The following is a 12267-nucleotide window of genomic DNA, read 5'->3' as shown; positions in this document are numbered from 1 at the left end:
AATTCCAAAGATCCACCGCCCTCTGAGTGAAGAGCAGCCAATGTCTGTCTGGCTGACGTGAATGGGCCTCCAGGGTCCCTATACTGCTTCGTAGAGGGGAAACCAAGACATTTGCTGTTGCTCAGTGGGGGACCCCCTGTCCATACACAGCCAGTGGGGTGGTCTGCACCCCTGGGGTCTCCCCACTTTCCCCGCCACATTCCATGACTGTCCGTGTTTCCCTCTGCTGCTATTCTGCTGTAACCACTTACAACTCCTCTGGTCCCATATTTTGTTTCTCTACTTGTCTCATTATCACCTGCTCTTGCCTTGCACATCAGTTTGGTTATTTAATCGCTCCCACCCTCCACCCCATCACCCTCTTGTTCTTTCCCTGCCCCCTTTCCCTGGCTCTGTATTTGCTTAAAAACGGATCACCTCTAACATGGTCCAGTTCTGAAGAAGGGTCATCGACCTGAACTGTTACCTCGGTTTCTCTCTGCACAGATGCTGCCTGACCTGCTGAGTGTTTACAGCATTTTATGTTTTTATTCTAAGTTGAATGTATTTCAGCTCAAAGCCGCTTTTGACCATTTGTTCTTTGTGTAATTTGTTCACAGTCCCAGCAGATGGCAGCAGCTCCTCGCGTAGCCAGTACATTCCTACAGCGTACATTCAGGGTGTACAAAAAGTTGTTGATCAACTTTTAAACCTTTCATTAAGCAGCTTTTAATGTTTTGAGAGGAATGTGTCTGCTTGGACATTGATGAGCTCGTTTAAATACAGTTTTAAGCAACACAAACAACTTAACATTTTGCAACAGCATTCAAGATATTGCAATTCAGACCTTGATTTTTTTACTTAATTAAAACTGCAACTTTGGAGGTGGGGGGGTGGGGGGGGGGGGGAAATACAGAGAGATAAAAATACAGTAAAGCGAAGAGGTGAAGATCTTCAGCGTAAATTCACGAATGTCCCGCTGCGTGCAGGGAGCCAAGCTCGAAGGCAATATGAGTGGGAGAATGGGTGCTACGTGCTTCCGAGCACAGCCCTCCCTGGGAGTGCAGGACGGAGGGTCTGCCCTTATATATAAGAGAAATGCAGCAATTGCAAAATCCCAGAGCTTCTCTTAACCACGTGTTACTTACAATGGTATGTCCACAATTTAATTAGAGCTGATCCCAAATATCTTCAAATAAGGAAAACTTTGTATCTTTGGGATTCCTCTCAAAACAGCTTGGTCATAAATATGATCTACTCCGCTAGTAATCCAGGGCAGTGCTGGTTAACTCCCACTGGTGCCAGGTTAAACCAGCCAATAGATGGTCGGTTGAAACTATATATTTTTTTAATTATTCTTAAATAAAAGTACTAATGGGACAGTTAAACTATTCAAATCAATATGATGCACTCTATTTCTGTTACAGCACCCAGCACCACTCTATTACCAAGTGAACACTAGGGTCACCCAGCTGCCCATTTCCATTGGAGGCAAAGAGTCATTAGTGCCCATGTAAACACCCACCGCTGCTTGTGCCCAATGCTGTGGGCTATCACTTTCTCCTGGCTGTAATTGGCCTTAGCTGGCAGGCTGCTTGCAGCCCAGTGGCACATGGAATTCAATCCGGAGAAGTGTGAGGTGATGCATTTGGGGCGGGCTAACAAGGAAAGGGAATACACAATAAATGGTAGGACACTGAATAGTGTAGAGGATCAGAGGGACCTTGGAGTGTATGTCCACAGATCCCTGCAGGTAGCAGGCCAGGTAGATAAGGTGGTTAAGAAGGCATACGGAATACTTTCCTTTATTAGCCGAGGCATAGAATATAAGAGCAGAGAGATTATGCTTGAACTGTATAAAACACTAGCTAGGCCACAGCTGGAGTACTGGGTACAGTTCTGGTCACCACATTACAGGAAGGATGTGATTGCACTAGAGAGGGTGCCGAGGAGATTTACGAGGATGTTGCCAGGACTGGGGGAATTTTAGCTATGAGGAAAGATTGGACCGGCTGGGGTTGTTTTCTTTGGAACAGAGGAGGCTGAGGGGAGATTTAATTGAGGTGTATAAAATTATGAGGGGCCTGGATAGAGTGGATAGGAAGGACCTATTTCCTCTAGCAGAAGGGTCAATAACCAGGGGGCATAGGTTTAAAGTCATTGGTCGGAGGTGTAGAGGGGATTTGAGGAGATCTTTTTTCACCCAGAGGGTGGTGGGGGTCTGGAACTCACTGCCTGAAAGGGTGGTCGAGGCAGAAACCCTCATCACATTTAAAAAGTGCTTGGATGTGCACTTGAAGTGCTGTAAACTACAGGGCTACAGACCAAGAGCAGGAAAGTGGGATTAGGCTGGATAGCTTTTTGTCGGCCGGCACGGACAGGATGGGCCGAATGGCCTCTTCTGTGCTGTAGATGTCTCTGATTCTATGATTCAGTGGAGTGTTTTTCTATAGCTCCGCAGCTCCGCTTCCAGTCCATCAAAGTTCGCTGCTGCTGAAGAGGACACAGTGACAGCTAAACAGAAGGCGCAAAGGAGCCGCATTTCCCGAGCCAAGTGATACGTTACCCTAGCCCTAATTCGGGTGGAACAATTTCCTGATCTGGAGTAGCATCAGGATCTCAGGTTACTTCTGATTTCTGGTAATGAATGCGGTCTAGAATTGGGCCTTTACCTCACCCGCTCCATACGTTTGCAATTCCCGATGAGATGATAAAATGAGAGTGGAGAGTTTTCACACACGGCGCAAGAGCCTCATTAAAGCTCCGGATTTAATGGATATTTGTGTCAGCCGATATCGGCCATAATTCCCGAGCTTTCCACCAGGAATGCTCTGAGTTTTGAACATGCAGATCAAACTGGGCCCTGGAGGAAGGGATATTCCGGCCTTTGACAGATGGTTCTCAATGTTGTGCTGCCCTGTTTCTTGTTGCAGTTGAAGTTTGTCTGTTGGTGTTTTCTGCTCTTATTTGTCCTTTTTTTTGCATTTTTCCCCATTTTTGAATATTTTGTCCGTATCTTGCCCCTGCCTTTTCACCGCCTTAGCTATATTCATGCCCCTTTGTCCTTTTAATGGCTCACTGAGATGATCTCAATATCATCATGGTAATGGTTCTGCTGTAACCATTTACTCCTCCTTTAGACCCATCTTTTGTTCCTTTACTTGTCCCATTACCTCTCCTTTTGCCTCGCACCATCATCCCTTTTGTCTCTTAATCTCTCCTGCCTTCCAAGCTATCACAGACCGTCCCTTTTGTTCTTTCCTCCCCTCCCCCCTCTCCCTGCCCCTGTATTAAAAACCAGTTACATCTCCAGCTTATTCCAGTTCTGACGAAGGGTCATCGACCTGAAACGTTAACTCTGTTTCTCTCTCCACAGATGCTGCCTGACCTGCTGAGTATTTCCAGCATCTTCTGTTTTTATTTCCGATTTCCAGCATCCGCAGCATTTTGCTTTTGTCTCAATATCATCTGTCTGTTTTCACCTCTTTCCAGCTTTTCAAAAACTTTGTTTGTTGTCCTTTTAATCAGTAAACTGTGACAAGACTTGGCGTCACTGAGTCTCGACTTTTACTGATTATTTTGAATCTGTTTTGTTTAATCCTATTGAGTCTCGCTTATCCTCCAGCTCTGATGAAAGATCTACTCCAGAAATGTTAACATGTCTTTTTCTCTTCAGATGCTGGCAGACCTGCGATGTATTCCCAACATTTTCTATCTTCATTTTGGATTTCCAGTTATTTTTCTGTTAGTCTATATTTGCGAGTAGACATCCAATAATAGGCTTGTACAGCAGATATTCACAAACAGGTTTACTTTCAGATATTGCTTCAGATATGAATGTTGGGTGGTCTTAGAGAGCTCATTCGGTAAAATCATACTCCAGGTACTGGTTAGTGACGAGATAGCCACCTCTCATAGAATCACAGAATGGTTACAGCACAGGAGGAGGCCATTCGGCCCGTCAAGCCCATGCCGGCTCTCTGCAACAGCACTGCAGCTAGTCCCACTCCCCCGCCCTTTCCCCGTAGCCCTGCAAATTTTTTCCCTTCAGATACTTATCCAACTCCCTTTTGAAAGCCGTGATTGAATCTGCCTCCACCACCCTTTCAGGCAGTGCATTCCAGATCTTAATCACTCGCTGCGTAAAAATGTTTTTTCTTACATCACCTTTGGTTCTTTTGCTAATCACCTTAAATCTGTGTCCTCTGGTTCTCGAACCCTTCTGCCAATGGGAACAGTTTCTCTCTATCTATTCTGTCCAGACCCCTCATGATTTTGAACAGCTCTATCAAATCTTCTCTCAATCTTCTCTGCACCAAGGAGAACAACCCCAGCTTCTCCAGTCTGTCCACGTAACTGAAGTCCCTCATTCCTGGAATCATTCTCGTAAATCTTTTCTGCACCCTCTCTAAGGTCTTCACATCCTTCCTAAAGTGCGGTGCCCAGAATTGGACACAATACTCCAGTTGAGGCCACACCAGTGTTTTATAAAGGTTCATCATAACTTCCTTGCTTTTGTACTCTATGCCTCTATTTATGAAGTCCAGGATCCCGTAAGCCTTTTTAACTGTTTTCTCAACCTGTCCGGCCACCTTCAACAATTTGCACACATACCCCCAGGTCTCTCTATTCGTGCACCCGCTTCAGGATTGTACCCTTTAGTTTATATTTCCTCTCCTCATTCTTTCTACCAAAATGTATCACTTCGCACTTTGCTGCGTTAAATTTCATCTGCCACGTCTCCGCCCATTTCACCAGCCTGTCTGTCTTCCTGAAGTCTATCACTCTCCTCCTCACTGTTCACTATACTTCCAAGTTTTGTGTCATCTGCAAATTTTGAAATTGTGCCTTGTACACCCACATCCAAGTCATTAATATATATCAAGAAAAGCAGTGGTCCTAGACCCGACCCCTGGGGAACACCACTGTGTACCTTCCTCCAGTCCGAAAAACAATCGTTCACCACTACTCTCTGTTTCCTGTCACTGAGCCAATTCCATACCCATGCTGCCACTGTCCCTTTTATTCCTTGGGCTTCAACTTTGCTGGCAAGCCTATTATGTGGCACTTTGTCAAATGCCTTTTGGAATTCCATGTACATACGTCAACCGCATTACCCTCATCAACCTTCTCTGTTACCTCATCAAAAAACTTGATCAAGTTGGTTAAACATGATTTGCCTTTAACAAATCCATACTGGCTTTCCTTAATTAATCCACACTTGACCAAGTGACTGTTAATTTTGTCCCTGATTACTGTTTCTAAAAGCTTCCCCACTACCGAGGTTAAACTGACTGACCTGTAGTTGCTGGGTTTATCTTTACACCCTTTTTTGAACAATGGTGTAACATTTGCAATTCTCCAGTCCTCTGGCACCACCCCTGTATCTAAGGAGGATTGGGATATTATGGCCAGTACCTCCACGATTTCCGCCCTTAATTCCCTCAGCATCCTAGGATGCATCCCATCCGCTCCTGGTGATTTATCTACTTTAAGTACAGCCAGCCTTTCTAATACCTCTTCTTTATCAATTTTTATCCTACCAAGTATCTCCACTATCTCCTCCTTCACTATGTCTATGGCAGCATCCTCTTCCTTGGTGAAGACAGATGCAAAGTACTCATTTAGTACCTCAGCCATGCCCTCTGCCTCCATGCATAGGTCTCCTTTTTGGTCCCTAATTGGCCCCACCGCTCCTCTTACTACCCGTTTTCTATTTATAAGCCTATAGAAGACTTTTGGATTACCTTTTATTTTGGCTGCCATTCTAGTCTCATACCCTCTCTTTGCCCCTTTTATTTTTTTTTCACTTCCCCTCTGACCTTTCTATATAGAGCCTGATTCTCAGATGTATTCTCGACCGGACATCTGTCATACGCACTCTTTTTCTGCTTCATCATACTCTCTATCTCTTTCATCATCCAGGGAGCTCTGACTTTCACAGAAATCACAGAAACCCCACAGTGCAGATAGAGGCCATTTCGGCCCATCGAGCCTGCACCGACACATATCCCACCCAATCCCCGTAACCCCTACACCAACACATATCCCACCCCATCCCCATAACCCCCTGTATTTAATCCCCCTAACACTAAAGGTCAATTTATCATAGCCAATCAACCTAACCTGCACATCTTTGGACTGTGGGAGGAAACCGGAGCACCCGGAGTAAACCCACGCAAACACGGGGAGAATGTGCAAACTCCACACAGACAGTCGCCCGAGGCCAGATTCGAACCCGGGTCCCTGGCGCTGTGAGGCAACAGTGCTAACCACTATGCCACCGTGCTGCCCTTTAGTTGCCTTGCCTTTCCCCCTCATGGGAATGTACCTCAACTGTACCTGAACTATTTCCTCTTTAAAGGCAGCCCATTGTTCCATTACAGTTTTGCCTGCCAACCTTTGACTCCAGTTTACCCGGGCCAAATCCGTTCTCATCCCACTGAAATTGGCCTTCCCCCAGTTAAACATTTTTACTCTCTGCTAACATTAAGGTCAAAAATGACATTTAAAAGGTTCTGGGCCAATGCCAAAAACTGCCTGGAAACTTTATAAACTTCCCTTTTGACCAGTTGCAGTTATAGATTTGAAAACTGAAGCAGTTTCAGACTGGTCTCTGGCCTCTTGCGTTCCCCGATTTCCATCGCTCTGCCATTGGCGGCCGTGCATTCAGCTGCCTGGGCCCTATGGTCTGGAATTCCCTCCATAAACCTCTCTGCCTCGCTACCTCTCTTTCTTCCTTTAAGACGCTCCTTAAAACCTTCCTCTTTAACCAAGTCACCTGTCCTCATATCTCCTTATGTGGCTCGGTGTAAAATTTTGTTTGAGAATGCTCCTGTGAAGCGCCCTGGGACACTTCACTACATTAAAGATGCTAGATAAATGCAAGTTGTTATTGTTATCCCAGACAGTGAAGTCATGCATCAAGACACAACATGTGTCACTAGTTTATCAAAAATCATCCATGAAGAAGGTCGCAGAACTGAACATGCCGACTAATTATCAAAGAAGTTAGCGGCCACAGGGAGGAGTAACTTTCAGGAGGGGGACAAGAGAGAACTTGTAGCCACAAGGATCTTACATTATCCAGAGATGTATTATTAACTGCTCAATGAAAACATCAAACCACACATTTTGTTGCTCAAATATTTTTTTTTAATTTTCAGCTTAGTTGTCACTAAGGTGAGCTTCACAAGAAATGAATACAAAATCTCAGTGTACAAAGTCTATTTAAACAAAGCGGAGTGTCTGCGGAGCGTGCTACCAGACTCAGTGCTCACCTCGGGCTGTTCATCTTCACACGTTGTCTCTCAATTCCCCAAAGAAGTTTTCATTTTTAATGAAGTCCAGTTACCAATCCAAAATAAAATGTAATGTTAACAAAAAACCAACCAACAGATTTGCTTATTTATTCACCATGGGGAATATTTTCTCTTTTTAGAAAGTAAGGTTTTTTTTTTATAAACATGATTTCAAAGTCCGATTATCGTCGAGTGACGGCAGCAGAAGGCCAATCACAACTCATCGGAAATAATGAGGGTAATTTTAACCTAACCCGGCAGGAAACCCACGGGATTGAGGGCAGGGCTGCTCTCACACCCCGCCCCATTTCACTCTCCACTGAAGTCAGTCGGGTGTAATATTGGGCAGGAGTAAACCACCCGATCCCATGGATTTCCCGCCCGTCGAATTAGGTTAAAATTACCCCCGATGTTTTCAAACATCTCAAGCACGTAAATTGGCACCACCGGCATCACTTAAATGTCTTTAACCAGCTGCATCAGCAAACTGGAGTGGGAATGGACTAATGGAGACTTTTGTGAATCTCCAACCCAACCTAACTCATCTATGACAGGCCTCCTGATCAATGTTCCTTCTAATTTTGTTTGGTCCTGTGCGGCCCCTTTAAGGGTCTACGTGGGCCATTCAAAATACCTCATGTTATAAATCTCATCATCAAGAAACTACTTATGAAATAACACTGGACAGCCAGCTGGTGGCGCCGTCCAAGGAGTATAAATACTCGGGCATTGGCCCCAGCTTGCCAGGGACATTTTGTAAGACAAGGAGCTAGTGAAATACAACTAGACTTCCATGTTCTGAAACAAGTTGATTAAAGCCTTGCTTTATGTTCAAACCAAGTGCGTAGTGAGTTTTATTACGTCACCTCGCATGCAGGGTTTTTGTACTGAAAAGTTGGTAAGCCGGCTGCGCGGGTTCCCTGGAGCGCTGCACAGCCGCACAGATTACAAGGAACATTGCTCCTGATCGAACACAACTCAACTCCAAATGATTGGCCCTCCTTACCTGGCCAACTCTCGATCCCCGACCTTACCTGGCCAACTCTCGATCCCCGACCTTACCTGGCCAACTCTCGACCCCTGACCTTACCTGACTTGACTCCCAATATCCACCCACCTGGCCCGACACTCTCCCGATGTCAGGCCTCCTAACCCAAGCCAGCTCCCTCATCCGCCTTCCTGACCTCACCTGACCTCACCTGCCTTCCAAACCCAACCGATTCCCGATTCCCAATGCCAGCCCACCTGACCCAACATCAGGCCTCCTAACTCAGCCCGGCTTGCTCAGCACCCCTCCTGGCCCAACTCAATTCCCGAAGGCAGCCCACACACTCAAATAGTTCAACTTGTGGCTGACCCACTTTCTGTAAGTTGATTGATTGGAGTGTGTCAGCTGCCCTCAGGACTTGTGCTGTGTCACGGTGACTCCCTCGGAGGATCGGGTTGGGTCAGAAGGGCCGTTATCCACAGTCGGGTCTCAAAACTGAAAATGAAGAAAAAAATGCCCTTTCACTCATCACTTTAGTCACATCGAACCCCCTCAGCCTCCTTTGAACAGTTGCAAAGGCTTTTTTTGCACTAGTTTTATTTCTATTATTTATAATACAAAAAATGTTTTAAGCATCACCAAAATAAAATATTTCCTTTTACATATCATTCTGTTTATACCTTTTTCTATCTATCCCCAAATTTAACAATGTATAAAAACTGCCTAACCTAAATGAAGCAATTTATTCTTTTATTTATGATGAATAGAAATGTTTTAGTTTTTTTTTAAAAGCCTCCAACCGTTGGAAAGGGATTGAAACCCGGGGGTGGGTCTGGACTGTGTGCGATAGTGTGGAACAGGTAGCCTGTGTTACATCCCTCACAAATTGTATTCCCAAATGGGGAGATAATAACGGGGAGAGGTGTAGAACGGGCTGCCGACTCGCTGTCACCCAGTTCACACTGTCGCACATCGTCCAGATCGGCCTCAGGCAGGTCTGGCTTTGAGTTATAGTGAGCTCGTGCTCAACACCACCTGCGGACACTGGAGAAGACTGTATAGTTTGGGCATGAAGAGGTCACAGGAGACATCGGAGGGGGAGACAGATCATAAACAGGCTGGGAATTCGACTGAGGGACAACTAGGACACTGCAGAGAGACAATGAGCCCCAGTGTGAGGTCTGGGCAGAGAGGAACCCAGAACAACGCTGCAGCCATGGCAGGGTCTGTGTGTGCCGCTGACAGAAGGTGCTTCACCAGGCTTATGAAAATCGAAGATTTCCAGAAATCATGCAGCGAGCAAGTCTGTTAACTTTGAGGGAAATCATTTAAAAATCCTGGAATTGATTACAAAAAGTCAGTAAAAATTGAAAACGAAAGCCCTTTTGTGCAAGGACATATCCTGGAGGTTCAACCGACCAATATTTGGATAAGCTCAGGGTTGGCACAGGGCTGAAGGTGGCGGCTTTTCACAGGTCAATACTTTACGCCGTTACAGTTTACAGCCAAACATTCTGAAGTCATGTTTGTTGGAAATAATACCTTCGTTTGAAAATGGGACCTTGTGGAAAGTACTTTTAGGAGGAAAACAAATTCATTTGTTTTGCCAACTGCAGCACGTAAGCAGTTGATTTGTCAAAAGCGTCAGGGTGAGAAAGAACAAAATGCTGGTTTCGGTAGCTGCAAACGCCAATCATTTCTCACAAACCTACACAACATCACTAAGGTCCCTGTGAGCTTTTACTGTTTAATTCACCAGACACTTGCATCAAACTGCCTGCAACAGCAGTTTTTGGCACATCAGTGACTATAACCCTCCCACACCACTCCCTTTCCAGCGCACACATCATTTACTTCAAGTGTTTTTAAAAAGTTACTAATAAATTATGTACTACTAGGCAACAGTGTATTTATTGTGGAGGAAATGGCTGCTGGTCATATCGACCTGGACATTGCTGCTGGCCAATATTAAATTCATAGAATGGTTACAGCACAGAAGGAGGCCATTCGGCCCATCCAGCCCGCGCCGGCCAAGTGGACAAGTTCAGATTAACTTGTTTGGATGATGTTCCTCTGTCTGATATTTTAACATCAGCAGAATTATTCTAAGTAGGTTAACAGCTGTGCTAAAATAACACAGAGGAAAGCTACACAAATACGCTCAGCTTTCGTCTGCTAATATCTCCCACAGGAATTTCCAGGCGATGTGAAATGCTCTCCACTTATGGCAAACATTTCTTTTATATATTAAGGGCAGACCTGGTGAACCTGAAGTAGCTTTCTACAATACATGCTGTACAAAAAGTAACTATTCATATACAACTAACCATCAACGGCTATAGAAACTAGAGCATATTCTATGACGTTTGTACATTATAATATCATGAAAGTAGCTCATTATATTTACATTAATTTTAGCTCTATAATTTATTGTACTATAAACACTATAAACATATTCGACATATAAATATTTAATTCTATACATGGAAAGCTTTGAAACATTAATTGATAATTACGTCAGTCAAAACCGTAAGATATTCAAAAAGTTAGTTTTGCTTTCTGACCACAACAACATTTTGCTCAAATGGAGAAGTGTAACTGGTAAACAATCAAAGCTCGCTTCCTACACAACCAGAGGAATCTGCTGACAGGCCAGTCACCCCCATCTCGTTACATATTTTGTCAGTAGTGTGGGCACTCGCTAGTCCCGTTGGCTCCTATTCGGCTGCTCTGGCACCACTCCCCGTTAAACCTGGGAGTCTGCCCCGAGACTGTTGAGCTCCTCCGGGGTCAGTTTCTCTGGAGAGTTGACCCCCACTCCCTGGCGGAAACCGGAGGCAATCTCATCAAATGTCCTGCCCTTGGTCTCAGGGACTTTGAAGTAGGTGAATACGAAAAAGAGGACCAGTAGCACAGTGAAGATGATGAAAACGTAAGGACCACAGAGGATCTGTTGAGAGGAGGGGGGGAAAGAAATCCTTTCAATGACAAAAACAAGTTCTGACATTTGGTGATAAAGCCCCCACCCCTTCCACCGGTGGTGCTTATCAGGGACAGGCACCTATATCGGGCGCTAACCAATTACCATCACCATAGGCGTCAATTACAAAGGTGCCACTTAAAGCCAGCCGGCTATTTTGTCCGGCTCAGTATTTACCGATTTCAAAACTCCACTGATTTCAGGCAAAGTCAGGTCTTCCAGCAGCTTTACTCGAAGTTTGTTCACAACCTTGGTGTCATATTTGACCCTGAAATGAGCTTCCGACCACATATCCGCAGCATAAGTAAGACCGCCTACTTCCACCTCTGTAACATCGCCCATCTCCGCCCCTTGCCTCAGCTCATCCGCTGCTGAAACCCTCATCCATGCCTTTGTTACCTCTTGACTCGACTATTCCAACGCACTCCTGGCTGGCCTCCCACATTCTACCCTACGCAAACTTGAGGTGATCCAAAACTCTGCTGCCCGTGTCCTAACTCGCACCAAGTCCCGTTTGCCCATCACCCCTGTGCTCGCTGACCTACATTGGCTCCCGGTTAAGCAGCACCTCAATTTCAAAATTTTCATCCTTGTTTTCAAATCCCTCCATGGCCTCGCCCCTCCCTATCTCTGTAACCTCCTCCAGCCCCACAACCGCCCCCCCCCACCCCAAGATAGCTGCGCTCCTCTAATTCTGCCATCTCGAGCATCCCTGATTATAATCGCTCAACCATTGGTGGCCGTGCCTTCTGTTGCTGAGGCCCTAAGCTCTGGAATTCCCTCCCTAAACCTCTCTACCGCTCTTTCCTCCTTTAAGACGCTTCTTAAAACCGACCTCTTTGACCAAGCTTTTGGTCACCTGCCCTAATTTATCCTTATGTGGATCGGGGTCAAATTTTTTGTCTTAAAATACTCCTGTGAAGCGCCTTGGGACGTTTTACTACATTAAAGGCGCTATATAAATACAAGTTGTCATCTCCACCTGCTGACCGCCTCCCGCAGCTGTTAACAGAGCGAAC

At 45.4% G+C, this 12267-nt stretch overlaps 1 protein-coding gene across 1 annotated transcript in view; it reads right to left on the bottom strand.

Annotated features, from left to right (window-relative positions):
* Positions 1-7111: 7111 nt before the first annotated feature.
* Positions 7112-12267, bottom strand: part of LOC147100916 (solute carrier family 2, facilitated glucose transporter member 1) — a 47650-nt gene continuing 42494 nt past the window's right edge. Inside the window, exon 11 of the mRNA XM_085967524.1 lies at positions 7112-11218. Coding sequence (XP_085823650.1) covers positions 11015-11218 — 204 coding nt within the window. The 3' untranslated portion in view covers positions 7112-11014. The remainder of the gene's footprint in view (positions 11219-12267) is intronic.

The sequence above is a fragment of the Somniosus microcephalus genome, chromosome 25 (assembly GCF_052327205.1).
Source record: "Somniosus microcephalus isolate GS21.2 chromosome 25, FLI_Smic_1.0, whole genome shotgun sequence".
Lineage (NCBI taxonomy): Eukaryota > Metazoa > Chordata > Chondrichthyes > Squaliformes > Somniosidae > Somniosus > Somniosus microcephalus.
Note: the sequence above shows the minus strand (reverse complement) of the source record. Positions and strands in the feature narration are given on the sequence as shown.